Source organism: Chinchilla lanigera, unplaced genomic scaffold, assembly GCF_000276665.1.
Source record: "Chinchilla lanigera isolate Chin_1 unplaced genomic scaffold, ChiLan1.0 scaffold00146, whole genome shotgun sequence".
Classification (NCBI taxonomy): Eukaryota; Metazoa; Chordata; class Mammalia; order Rodentia; family Chinchillidae; genus Chinchilla; species Chinchilla lanigera.
The window spans coordinates 2,161,502-2,175,544 of NW_004955547.1; the positions used below are offsets into that span (position 1 = coordinate 2,161,502).

The 14,043-nt window shown below is 45.3% G+C and overlaps 1 protein-coding gene across 8 annotated transcripts in view; it reads left to right on the top strand.

Moving 5' to 3' along the window:
* Positions 1–14,043, top strand: part of Scn8a (sodium channel, voltage gated, type VIII alpha subunit) — a 115,086-nt gene that overhangs the window by 75,287 nt on the left and 25,756 nt on the right. For 7 of the 8 annotated variants that reach the window (XR_001232232.1, XR_001232233.1, XM_005411910.2 and 4 more), the window contains 6 exons: positions 1,442–1,615; positions 3,486–3,842; positions 7,120–7,590; positions 8,120–8,237; positions 8,830–8,984; positions 10,312–10,485. Coding sequence is in view for 6 of the 8 variants with exons in the window: in XM_005411910.2 (XP_005411967.1) it covers positions 1,442–1,615; positions 3,486–3,842; positions 7,120–7,590; positions 8,120–8,237; positions 8,830–8,984; positions 10,312–10,485 (1,449 nt within the window). In the remaining 2 variants the exon portion in view is untranslated. Of the gene's footprint in view, positions 1–1,441; positions 1,616–3,485; positions 3,843–7,119; positions 7,591–8,119; positions 8,238–8,829; positions 8,985–10,311; positions 10,486–12,993; positions 13,083–14,043 lie in introns of all 8 variants that reach the window. The other variant, XM_013508490.1, reaches the window with a different exon arrangement.

Below are 14,043 nucleotides of genomic sequence, written 5' to 3' on the forward strand. Positions count from 1 at the left end.
CCTTTATATTCTTTTAAAATGCTAAAGAGCTAGGCATGGTGAAGCGTACCTGTAGTCGCTCCACTCTGGGAGGCTGAGGGAGGAGGGTTACAAGTTCAAGCCCAGGCTGGACAACTTAGCAATTTGGCAGGACGCTGCTTCAAAATTTAAAAATACATAAGGAGCTAGAGACAGCTCAGTGTGAAGGCCCTGAGCTGAGTCCAATCCCCAGTATCAAAGGGGGGCAGCGAAAGAGTCACTGTGTAAAGAATTGAGAATGGGTTTAAGGTGATCTCTGTGATGCCATCCTTATTTGCACTGTGAGATGCTCCTGCAGAGAAGACGGAAGACGTGTAGGCAGTGTGTCAGCCGCTGTACATAAGTGTCTGACGTGTGCATGTCATCCGGTATTCATCGAAGAACTCGTACTCTGAGACCGTAGTTCTCAAAGTGCGGTAGCGCATCATCGGAGTCCCAGAGGCCCTTTCAGGATACACGAAGTCCTCCCTATTCCAGCTACATTTCTGTGTGAAGCCAGGTTTTCTTCCTGTACCTGAACCTAAGCAACATGTCACAGTGGACTGAAAGCAGAAGCAAGTAAGAGAACCTCACTATGTGTTATTAAGCCAAAACGTAGGAAAGAGATTTGCAAAAATGTCAAATAAACATGCCATTCTGCTAGTTTTTTCTTAGGAAAAAAAGGGTTTTTTCCTCATAAAGTGTTATTAATATGAACAGGTAGTAGACACATTATAATTTTAAAATAAATACTTGAAATTTTTCTTATCTGTAATTTCAAATATGGTATCAGTAGATACACCTGGTGGCCAGCCTCGCTCCATCCCCACTCCCCCTTTGTCTCCCTCACCCTGATAACCACTACTGTCCACTTCAACGAGTGATTTTTAAAAGGAAACATCCCAAGCAACACACTGAAATAAATGGCTACTGGCCCTTTAAAAGTAGCCTTAACGTGGCTTTAATATTCGATAGGTTACTTATTTAACTGCACTCTGACATGTTTGAATTGAATAGTTCTGGGAACAAAGATGGGAATGTGGAGGCTGAGGACATCGTTTAAATGAGAACCAGGCACAGTGGCACATGCCTGTAACCCCAGCGCTCTGGGAGGCTGAGGCAGGAGGATTGCAAGTTAGAGCCCAGCCTGGGCAATTTAGCACTTTAGCAACACTCTGTGTCAAAATTTAAAAATAAGAAAAAGGTTGAAGATGTAACTCGGTGAAAAAGTTCTGGGTTCAATCCCTAGTATCACCAAAAGCGGCGGGGAGGTGGGGGTAAAATTTTCCCGCATCATGTGGGGGACATCTAGGTGTTTACATCTCAGAGGCAGAGACCAAGTCTGGCTTTTGAGTCATCTTGGACATGTCGCATTCAAAGATAAGGATAAAGATGTTGTCTTTCTGTTATTTCTTTTTCTGACCTTCTGCCTCCCCTTCTTTAGGTTTTCACTGGAATTTTCACAGCAGAAATGTTCCTGAAGCTGATAGCCATGGATCCTTACTATTATTTCCAAGAAGGCTGGAACATTTTTGACGGATTTATTGTCTCCCTCAGTTTAATGGAACTGAGTCTAGCGGATGTGGAGGGGCTTTCGGTGCTGCGATCTTTCCGATTGGTATTCCCTCCTTTTCGATTTCTTGTAACATTTCCTGCCGTGCACCTACTAAAAAGTCTTGCGTAACCTGACAGTGTAGAGAAGACCTCAGATATTCTACTCCCGATTGCAGTGGCCCTTTTAGCTGACTGCCTAAAATCATGAAAAGCTTCCTGTTAAATGTATGACAGAGAAATTAGTTTTTAAAATCAGTAATCAAAAAGAAATCAATTTTAGCAAGTTTCTCAGAATGTAATGCTTAACCTAAAGGGCAAAGAGTTCCCAAGTCTTTTGTGAGGTCTGATACTCTATCTGAACCACTTCTTTGAAGTGGGAATAATCGCTGTGTTTAAAGATGAATTTCCTTATTTCTTCTTTGCTTTGACCCTTTCCAAATTGAGAGTAAAATAATGATCTTTTAATTACATTGAAATTAGTTGTTAAACAGTGGCTTTATTTTCCGCATCAGTAGCTATGAACTGTTTTAGGAAGGTGTTTGAAGAAGCCAGTGTTGAAATTACTACAGTGACTTTGGAAGAATAGTAATGACGTTCCCAAAAGAACTTCCCATGAGTATCAGCAGAAGCGATGTCCAGAGGAAGGCTCCGGAGAAGCTGAATTACCATGGCGATGTCTCACTCCAAGCCTGCTGCTGGCATCCCTCTAGCTTAGACTTTGCCCCCACAGCCTGGAAAATACCTAAACACTTGCAGCTGAAAAGACCTGAGACATTGTCATCGATTGGGATATTCAGCAGATCAAAGAAAGAGAATCAGAACAGAGTAGAACTATTTGTAAGACAGAGATGTCGCTCGGTTTAAGTCACCAATAGCATCTGCCAAGTTTCTGAAACCTCTGCCTACAGCTGTTTGGTTACGATCTGACCCGCAATTGGCATTTTAAAGATAGCTCTTCCTATCTTAATTACAAAAAAAAGGATTGAGAAATAAAAGCCTTAAAACTAATATTGTGAATAAATATAAAACCAGGCGGAGAAAAACAACTATATCCATATGGCAATATGTGTTAAATCTTGAACTCTCAGATGAAAGACTCAAGTTTTTGATAGGAAACAAATGTTCAAATCAGTGCCATTGCCTTGTAACGAAATTCCTATTAGGTTATATGTCAGTTGTTTGTTGACTTATAACATCTGACAGTGATATTAATATTATTATTATCATTCCATTGGCTAAGCTGCTGTAGGTTTTATTCATTATAATTTTCAGATTGTTTGCCAGACCTTGGAATCATTCATTACAGAATGCTGAAGTTTTTGATTGACAGATACCAAAAGTTCTGCTTCTGCATGAATAACAGAATAGGCCATCTTCATAAGATGTTGAATACATATGGAATTTCCCCCGTTGTACTTTTCCTCCAAGTTGCTCTGAGTATACCCCCAAGTTTCCCATCAGACACAGATTACTGTATTTATTGGCAAGCAAAAGGGTGATATTTAGAACTTTTAAATACATGCTTTTATAAGGTGACTGGTGACTTTTTCATTGTCTTTAACATACTGATCTTCTGGTGCCCACGGGTCACATTTTTCCTTGATAGGCCCCTTCAGAGTCAAAGAAAAAAATCAATAGGAAAGGAATACAGTATGTTTATGAAAGTTTTTGAGAAGCAAATTGACTCAGGATCTGAATCAAAAGAGGCAGCATTCTTGGATCCTAGCTCTAAATTTTTTCACATAATGTTTCCATGTATCTATGCCTCACGTTCTCCCCTTTTAATCTGAGACACTGTTAGAAAGTTCTGGGACTTTTACAAAGGAACTAAATGTATTTAAGTTGATCTTATTTTGTATGGTTTTATTTCAGCCGTGTGGCAAGAAAATGGATTGAGTATCATTTAGTTTTTTATTTGTTTGTTTTTTATTTAGCTCCGAGTCTTCAAATTGGCCAAATCCTGGCCCACCCTGAACATGCTGATCAAGATTATTGGAAACTCAGTGGGTGCCCTGGGCAACCTGACCCTGGTGTTGGCCATTATTGTCTTCATCTTTGCCGTGGTGGGAATGCAGCTCTTTGGGAAAAGCTACAAAGAGTGTGTCTGCAAGATCAACCAGGACTGTGAACTTCCTCGCTGGCACATGCATGACTTTTTCCATTCCTTCCTCATTGTCTTTCGAGTATTGTGTGGGGAGTGGATTGAGACCATGTGGGACTGCATGGAGGTGGCCGGCCAGGCCATGTGCCTCATTGTCTTTATGATGGTCATGGTCATTGGCAACTTGGTGGTTAGTACTAATTTTTAGATATTTTTGTTCTTTGCCCTGAACATCCTGTCCTTGGCCAATCTCCGTAGTCCTTCCAACACCTTCCCTGTGGGTAGATTCTTATTCTTGTTTTGCCCAGAACCTCTAGTGAAAGAGAGACTGATTATTTACAGAGTGCCTTCTGCGTCATGACGTACCACAACCTGGTGACCCTTTATCATAGTTTAAAAAACTCAGCAAAATTAAATGGTTTTCCCAAGGCCACATACCTGGTAAATATCGGGACTTTTATTTGAACCTAGACTACAAAGTCTGTGCTCTTTCAACTACATTTAAAAGTGTCCTTTTTCTTTTGTTGTTTTTTTTTTTTTTTTTTTTTTTGTTTTTCTCCGGTACCGGGAACTGAACTCACGACCTTGCGCTTGCCAGGCAGGCGCTTTTGCCTCTGAGCTAAATCCCCAGCCCCAAAAGTGTCCTTTTTCTTAACCAGGATTTCTCTGCATTGGCTCTGTTGCCACCATGGGCTAGATAATTCTTTGTGTGGGACTGCCCTGACGCATCACAGGACTTAACAGCATCCCAGCCTCTGTCGACCAGCTGCCAGTAGCATCACCCAAATTGTGTTAACCGTGAATTTCTGCAGACATTGCCAAATGTCCCCAGGGGTGCAAAATTGCCCCCCATTGAGAACCATTGATCTAAGTTATTTTGGAGTTTGATTTTTTTTTTTGGTGGGGGCGTCTTTTTGAGACAGGGCGTTGCTATGTAATTCAGGCTGACCTTGAGCTCAGTATGTAGCCCAGGCTGGCCTTGAACTTGCAGCAATCCTGCCTCGGCCTCCTGAGTTCTGGGATTATAGGTGTGTGCTACCACATCCAGCCTTAGAGTTTGCTTTCATTTGTATAAATGGCAAATCACTTTGTGTATCACTCTGATCCATTCGCCTGCTGTCTTTTGCATCTGTGTATAGAAGACTCATCAGCAGAGATTTCAGTGCCTTGTTTCTCAGAGTGCTATCCAGCAACAATGAAAGCACCTGAGAGTATGTGAGAAATGCAGAATTTAGGCTCCACCCCTGAATGACTGCCTCGGAATCTGGGTTTTTAGCAGTATGCCCAGGTGATTTGCCAGCACACTACAGTTTCAACGCTAACAACCTCGTGGGTCAGCTCTCCAAGTCCCACTTACAAGGGTAGAGCAAATAGGAGTGGAAGAAAGTGAACTGAGAAGATCCCTTATAAACTCACCCGCGTTGCTTCATTTCCCTTTTCCGCTATAAAGAAGCCCACCAGCAAGATTCCTAGTCACCAGCCTTCGAGCCAGCCGTGGCTGTCTTGGTCTTTCCTTTTCTTTCATTTGACCTGTGAAATAGCTGCCCATAAGGTTTCTTTACTCCCTTTCATTCTTCATTCTCAACCCTCTTTCCTCCTCCTGAGCTCTCCAAGCCCTTTTACTCCTTCAGGGTATGCAGTGCCTGCCTCTGGAGTATGAGTGTGATCAGCCTCTCCGAGCCCTGACCCCAGCACCCTTTCTCTCCATTGTCTCAAGGACATCTCTCTGCATTTGCCTCCTCACACTTGAGCACATGGGACTGAAACCATCCGTCACCTCTGCCCCCTTCCCAGGCTCCCCTTTGCTCAGTCCTTCTGCCCAGCTAGTCTCAGGATCTTACAATTTTGGTGTCTTTCCTGTCTCTTTTCTCCTGACTCGCAGCAACTTCCTGATGCAGCTCAAACACCACTTGCCTTGCACATCGTCCCTCATTGGCATTTCTTTCTGTACATACACCTTTCCTGATAGTGTTTCTAAGACCTGCCCCTTTCTTTGCACTTCTGTAATCCATCCAGCATTTCTAAAAGTGCAGTCTGAAGACCACTTACATCATAATCTTCTGAGTCTCATTCGCTAAAAACAGCCAAGTCCCAGACTCTACACCATCTCTGCTGAGTCAGAATCTCCTCAGCAGGCCAAGCAAATACATATTTTAGCAGGCATCCACCCCTGCCCCTGGATTCTTACACATGCTTGGGTTTGGGATTCCTGTAGCCTGATCCAAACCTATCACCCCATGCTTGCAACAGCCTTCTAACCTCCCATCTCCTCTGTGTGTACCTAAGGAATGGCTTTCTCACATCTGTCATCATCTTCAACCGCAGCAGGGGGTACAATTAAGTAAAATTCAGATTCCTTCGTGTGGGCTTCAGAGTCCTCTCCAACACCATTTTGCCAGCCAGACTCCTTTTTAATACTTCCTGTTCCACCCTGCCGCTCTGTACTTACCGTTACCTCCACCTGAAATGTACGCCTTAATCTACGATAAAGCACAGAACAAGTATAAGTCAGGCAGTGAGTACCTCTCCCACCTTTCAAAAGTGAGGTTTAATAAAAATTAATCCCAGTGCCCAACATAGTAAAATAAGAAATTCAAGTTTGTATCTGAGGGCTTGACACATGTCTATGCAATAGAACTCAGAGGTCACCATCACTGGCTGAACTTCTTAATGTTTTCCTCTTAGGACAGGATCTCTGTGTGTGGCTGCAAACTACGGCTCAGTCTTAACTCAGTCTCCTGAGTATGTGGGACTGTGGGCTCGCCCGCCATACCTGGCAAAGTTATTTCATTGTTATAAGTGTTAGGAAAGCAAAGCAGGTGCATTTGTGTGTGTGTGTGTGTGTGTGTGTGTGTGTGTGCGCGCGCGCGCGCGCGCGCCTGCGCATGCTGGGAAATCAAATCCAGGCCTTGCTCTACCACTGAGCTATATCCTTAGCTCCAGAATTTATTCTTACAAAAGATGACATGAAGTACACTTCAGTTCTACATTATTGATTTGTTCAAAGAAAATGTAACTCTCTGAACCTGAATCTTTTCTAACATGGGTCCTCTAAAATACCTGTTTATGTATACAAGCCCTCTGTGTATTCTTTGACCTTCCCCCAGGAATCCATATCTACCTTTTTGTTCTTATTTTTGAAGCATTTAGACCAAAATGAATACAGCCTTTACTTTTTCTGATTTTAAAAGAAGTAGTATATTTTGAGGTACATGTCTACAAATGTAAAACTTTAAGAGAGTCAAGAAAAGACTTGCTGAACTTTTATTAAGACCAAATCAAAAAAAAATTCCTTTGTGATGATGTAAACGTTCAAAACAATACAGGAGCCAGACAAAACACAACAGAACTTTTTGAATCTGTTATATAAGTTCCGTTGGCTTCCAATTTGCAACCCCTAGGATAATGGACAACTTTTTCTAGTATCATTCTACATTTACTCCTTTTTCCTAATGCTGCTGGTGTAGGTGCTGAATCTCTTCCTGGCCTTGCTTCTGAGCTCCTTCAGCGCAGACAACCTGGCAGCCACAGACGATGACGGCGAAATGAACAACCTGCAGATCTCGGTCATCCGCATCAAGAAGGGTGTGGCCTGGACCAAACTGAAGGTGCATGCCTTTATGCAGGCCCACTTCAAGCAGCGGGAGGGGGACGAAGTGAAGCCTCTGGATGAACTGTATGAGAAGAAGGCCAACTGTATCGCCAACCACACTGGTGCAGACATCCACAGGAATGGTGACTTCCAGAAGAACGGCAACGGCACGACCAGCGGCATCGGCAGCAGCGTGGAGAAGTACATCATCGATGAGGACCACATGTCCTTCATCAACAACCCCAACCTGACTGTGCGGGTGCCCATTGCTGTAGGCGAGTCTGACTTTGAGAACCTCAACACGGAAGATGTTAGCAGCGAGTCGGACCCTGAAGGCAGCAAAGATGTAAGATCCCAGCCTAGAAACCAGCCTCGGTCCTGTGTGAGAGCACACAGGGCTCTGTTAGCCCCAGGGATCGGTTCATCTTTGGACTTGGGGGACAGATTCTGTAGTATCCAGTCTACTTAGAAATCACTGCGCACCCTAGTCTCATGCTAGGCCTTCTCTTGATGGCCAAGCTTCCCGAGATGTTCCTGGGTTAGCTCCATCACATAGGGAGAATCTGGGTCAGAGATTGAAATAAACTTTTCAGTTCTTCACTGCCATTAATCTGCCTGAGTAGTAGCTCTGAGACTGGCCCAGGGTCACATTTGACTTAGGGTGACCTCAGTGTCTTCTCTTACTGGGTTTTGGTGTTACACCTCATCCTGACAGAAGCTTTGAGGCCCCACAGTTAAGGACTTGCCCATCATGGATTGCATGCTGATGAGCTAGACAAGAGTTACAGAGAAGGATCTCAGCGGGACGTCATCGATAGCAGAGATAGAATCATCGGTGTCGAGTGACTGATCTCTCTTTTCCCTTGTATGTCTAGAAATTGGATGACACCAGCTCCTCTGAAGGAAGTACCATCGATATCAAGCCAGAAGTAGAAGAAGTCCCTGTGGAACAGCCTGAGGAGTACTTGGATCCAGATGCCTGCTTCACAGAAGGTGAAGGGCAAGGGCAGGACTGTGCTCAGCCCTCGTGTGTTACTCACGACACGTGGCTGTGCTGTGGTGGGGGGCCAGGGGCTCCGTGGCTGTCTTCAAGAACTTTGTTCCCCGTCCCACCATTTTGAAAGAAGTTGATGTTGTTTCCCCTACTCAGTTCTGACATTCAAGTTTCTGTTCTCCAGTATTTCTTTATCCATCTTCTCAGCCTGAGGATGTAGCTCGGTGGCAGAGCACCCGCCTAGCATGCAGGAGGCCCCGGGTTTAATCACCAACACTGAAAAAAAACAAAAAAGAAAACGATTCCTTCTTCCTTCCTGATAAGGAGCTGTGCCCACTCCTTATCATCCTCTTCTTCTCCCCTCGCTGCTGCGCTCTGTAGTATGTCTTCCCAACTCCAGGCAGCCTTCTCAGTCTTTGCAGCACAGCCTCAGCACTATTGCCCTCTCTGTTCCCCAGTCAGACAGGATGCAGCCACCATCCTCCTGGCTGTGTGGGGGCAGCCTTCGGCGGGCCCTGGGAGGCGGAAGAAAGGGCAGGTCTGGGGTGGGTGAGTTTCCATGGTCTGACCTTTCTCTGCTGCTGGTACCAGGTTGTGTCCAGCGGTTCAAGTGCTGCCAGGTCAACATTGAGGAAGGGCTGGGCAAGTCTTGGTGGATCCTGCGGAAAACCTGCTTTCTCATCGTGGAGCACAACTGGTTTGAGACCTTCATCATCTTCATGATTCTGCTCAGCAGTGGTGCCCTGGTGAGGTCTAGGGGAGAATGAGAAGAGGGGCTGTCTGGAGAAGGGTACAGAGAAACCAGTGGGAAGAGGCTGGATGAGGCCAAGCCCGGCATCTCTGAATGCACATTGCCCGTGGTCCCATGGATAGTGTGCCATTACAGTGCTTTGGTCTAGTATTCTGAGCCCGTGGGATTAGAGTCCGCATTCACCCACATCCTAATCTCCTTAGACTGTAGCGTGTGCCCCCTCAAGCCTGAGCCCTCGTTTTGTCAGAGTAAACACACAGATTGCCGTGCATCCCTACTGCCTGGTTTGCCACCCCATCCTAAGCAGCTTCCTCTCTCACCTGACACCCCAGGTCACCCTGTTTTTTTACATTTCAGTTGCCCAGGATAGCGAGGAAGTGCTGTTCCTCCACCTACTTCCCTCGTGCCATACTGACATGAGCAAACGTTTGCAGTTAGAGCTCTGCAGCGGGTGCAGGGGTTACTTATGGTCACAGCGTCCTTGTGAGGCACACAGGGTGCTGCACACAGTCGCCGCCTCTGCCAGGACAAAACCAGTGTTAAACATCTTGACAATACTCGTAACTCAGGAAGTTTCAGTCAAGTAGGAGAGTAAGAGAAGCTGAGAAGCAGTAATGTACAGTAATGAGGAGCTCAAGGACAAAGAGGACAGTTTCCTGAAGAAGATCATGGGGAGTGAGAGAAAGGTTTATGCAAGAATGCGTCAGAATTAAAGTAGGAGGCCCGAAGGATGGCATCGTGGCCATTGAGCCAAGTGATGGGGAGCCAGACTACCCTGCGTGTCCCAGAGTCATTTGTCGCATCCCTGAGCATCTGCACTATGCTTCCTGAAGCGCTGTGGATGTACCCAAGGTGACAGATCCCATATGAAATGTCCAGAATAGGCAACTCTGTAGAGACGGAAAGTAGATTAGTAGTTACCCAGGGGTGATGGATGGAGAGGCCAGGGGTGATAGCTAAAAGATGTAGAAGTTCTTTGGCGGATAATGAAAATGTTCTAAAATTGTGATGAATGCACAAGTCTGAATGTACTAAAAGCCACTGAATTATACATTTCAATGGCTGGATTGTCTGGTATGTAAAACTGTTAAAAAATAAAACTCTGGACTGGACCTGAAGCACAGTGGTGGAGGACTTGTCCTGCATGCAGAAAGCCCTGGGTCCTGTCGCCAGTGCTTGGAGACATGAGGGGAGAGTGGGGGAGGGCAGGAAGCTGATGACAGGCCAGCTGCTTATAGGAAGAGCAGCCTGCAGTACCAGAGCGTCTCGTGGTGCCCGTTTACCTTTAGCACTGTAACAGGCAGCTGCTGCCTCTCTTTCAGGCCTTTGAGGACATCTACATTGAACAGAGGAAGACCATTCGCACTATCCTAGAATATGCTGACAAGGTCTTCACCTACATCTTCATCCTGGAGATGCTGCTCAAGTGGACAGCCTACGGGTTTGTCAAGTTCTTCACCAATGCCTGGTGCTGGCTGGACTTCCTCATTGTGGCTGTACGTGTCCTGCTCTGTTTCCCACCTTCTCATAGGAGTCTCTCCCCCTAGTGGCCTGAGCTGCCTGGGATTAAGTTATAGATCCACATGTCAACGCAAGGTTGAACAAAGTCTCTCAGATCTTAATTCTGGGAAGGGGAACTCTGAAGTCCCTGCATTTACCCCAGGTGCTAACCACCCAGGTATTTACTCTGGTGGGCTTGGCTTAATTTGGATTCAGAGATGAGAAATGAGAAGTAGAATCATTGGCCTCAAAGCCCCCTGTTTTTAGTCTGGGAACTGAGAAGTTCTTCCTCCAAAGCAGCAGGATATGCTCCTCTGCCCCAAGAAGGGGTGAGAGCATGAAGTGGGGGTGCTGGGGTGGGGGGGTGGGGGCTGTGTGACTCTGCTGCCCACTCTCAAGGACACTTCAAGACTCACTTGAGCAGGCCAGTTTACCGGGGGGAGGGGATTCCCATACTGCCATTTGGGGTTTTCACGTTGACATTTTTACAGTGATCAGCAAGCAAGAAATCCCTTTTTCCCTCCAGGTTCCAGGACCTTCTCCCAGGCATGGTGGCTTGACCGTCCCCCCCTCCATGGTTTTTTTCAGGTTGGAAGCTGCATTATCTGTTACCATTTCTCCCCCTACCAGCACCTGTTCCTTGTTGGCTTTACTATGTTGCTTATTCTCTGATTTTGTACGATAACTAAAGCTTTCTTCTTTTAGCCAAATCACCATTTAAAGAAAGGGTACATAGGAATTGTAAGACCTGGGCCACGGAAAAGTCACATCCTTCTGGGGGCTAAGAAGTGCCATGAAATCGGAGTGATGGGAGGCTGGGTTGGTTCAAAAAGATAGGTTTCATTGGCCATATAGCGAACCCATAGATGTCTCTGCAATCTAGGAAAGAGCAGCCTAAAACTCTCTGTCTTAAGTAACAGGAGCCCAGCATTCTGTACCAGTAGGGATTTCTATTTTATAAATGCATTCCTTTGTTAACACACTGTCTGCACCTTCTGTGGTTAGTGATTCCTTCCAAGAGCTAGCCCATTATTGTCCTCCTAAGGCTGTCAAAAAACCAGCCTTTGGGGAGATGTCCAAATGAGGTGCTGTGTGCCCTGGAGGTGAGCCAAATAGGTATGGTCCCAGGGGGAACAGGCATGGGACACTCACAACAGTTCTCCATTCTCCCTAGCTACTGTTGGTACCACCTTGTGGCAGAAAGACTGATTCCTTCCTCAGACAGAAAGCTGCAGCTCCAACACCTAGATGTGCATGAGATAGAGCCGGAAGACTGAAATGAGACTGGGCCAGCTTTCTTTCTAGAGAAAAGAAAGCACCATGACATCTTTATTTTACACTAACTCCAGCTACCTGGGAAAGCTGTGATTTGGAACAGTGCTTCCCCATGACCTCTCCTCCTCATCTACCCCAACCTGAATCACCCTCAGGTTACTGATCAGATATCTTACGTGCCTTTGCTGCCCCAGTCGTGTGCTTAAATGCATAGCAGTCTCTACACATCACCATTTATTTAGCAAACATTTTTAATCCTTATTATGCTAGGTAGAAGGGTGTGAAAAGATAGTAAAACCAGCATATGGCCATTTGACTGCAGTCCATCAGTTCCTGTCACTTCTGGGATTTGTTGGATTATTACATTTCTCCGAGATCTAATATTGGCTGCACAAAATGCCTCTGTACCAGTGTTTTGCAACCAACGTAAGTTGCATATCATGCTCTGTAGAATTGTCCTAGAGCCCTAAGGAGTCATAGGAGGAGAAGCAAGCATGGTCGCAGCCCCTGGAAAGCTTATACTAGCTCTCAAGGCAACTTAGGCTTGAGTCCAGACGTACAGTAACACAGCGTTCTGGGAACAGAACTCTCCTGGGAGCCTCCCTTCTGCTGATCTTTTATGTCTAACAAAAGAGTTTATTTATTTTTCACTAGTCCAGTGTTTACTGAGCATCCGCAATATGCAGAGGTGTGCAGGGAAAACAGTAATAGACATGAGTACTTTTGTCTGAGGCCTAAAAAGATGAAAACCAATATGAGGCAGAGGATACTAAGTGGGAACCCCCCCGTCCGTTACAGCCGCTCCACAGGTGGCCCCTTTGAATGGCAGATGAGGAATAAGATTTGGACTGGCAGCGGGACAGCTGGAATTATCCAAGTTTTTGCTGCTCATTTTGATAAACCATCTGGTTCCCTTGGCATTTTAGAACAACCAGCAGGTGTAAACTTCAGGCCCCAGTTCAGTACTATCTCTGACAGACCCTCTTCTCATTTCGTCCATCGGCAACTTGGTGCGGAAATCCATCACTCATGTCCATGTTTGTTTCCCTCATTCATTCTTCCTCATCTCTTAAAGCTGCGGAAAGTGCTTATTTGTTTTTTAAAGTCACGGGGATAATCCAGACAACTTCTAAGGTCAGTTCTCTTTATTAATAAGCCATGTTATTTTGCTCAGGTCTTTGCTTCGCTGGAGATTGTGTCGAATAAAGGAAATGTGTTATATTCTCCAGAAAAATCTCCTCCATGATTTGCAGAGATTGGCCGGCATAGCTGTTCCAGGGACGGGAACGTTCAGAGACCACGCACCTCATCCCCATAGGTGCTTTGAATTTTAACTCCTCAGCTTTCTTTTTTTTTTTTTTAGGTTTGATTCATTCCATAAAGTGCACTTATTCTGGTTATGTGCAGTGAGGGTTTAACATGGAGACTCAGAAGTTTATAAGAGAGCCCTCGGCTGCTAAGCAATAACCCAGATAAGACCTTTTGGTCCTGTCTCAGATCTTGGCCCAGTGGATCAGCTGAACACATTATCTCTTGGCAGCATTTAGAGTCAACCTCTGAATTCACCTCTTTGCCTCCTTCTCCCCACTGGAGATCGGATTGCAAGCAGATAAGTTACCCACTCTGAAGAGCCCAAAACTTTCTGACTTTTATGGGACCTATAGCCACTCAAAGCTATTTTTCCACAGCTTTTACCTGGCAGAGTTTCACAGGATAGCCCTCAGGGACTTTTGAACCTGTGCAATTGGTTACAGTGGGATACCTTACCTGCAGATATACCTGTGTAAGGCCTCACTAAGAATCTGGCAGTTTTAGATTCTTTGGGTTTAAGAGTTGAGAACAGTAGACAGAATGTTTTTGCTGAGAATTATGGATGGAGAGCAAGTGACTGGATGGTACAACTGTGATCTACAGAAGGCTTTTGAGGCCCTTCTTTCAGGCAGAGACTAACCCTCTCTGGGTAAGTAGCCATTTGACTCCCAGCTGTAATCCCACTACCCTGGGAAACTGAGGCAGGAGGATTGCAAATTCAAGCCCCGCCTGGGCAGTTTATCAACTTAGTGAGGCCCTGTCTCAGAATAGAAAATGGATGGGAATGTAGCTCAGTGCAAAGGCTTTGGGTTCAATTCCCAGTTTTTTTTAAAAAAAAGAACATTGGAACCAGATAGGGCAGCTTCCAGTCATAGATTTGCTTTGGACATTGCCTGTGACTCCAGAGAACATACCTAAGCTGAAGGGTAATGAGTATGTCTGTAAATCAAGGTTCACATCCCATTTTG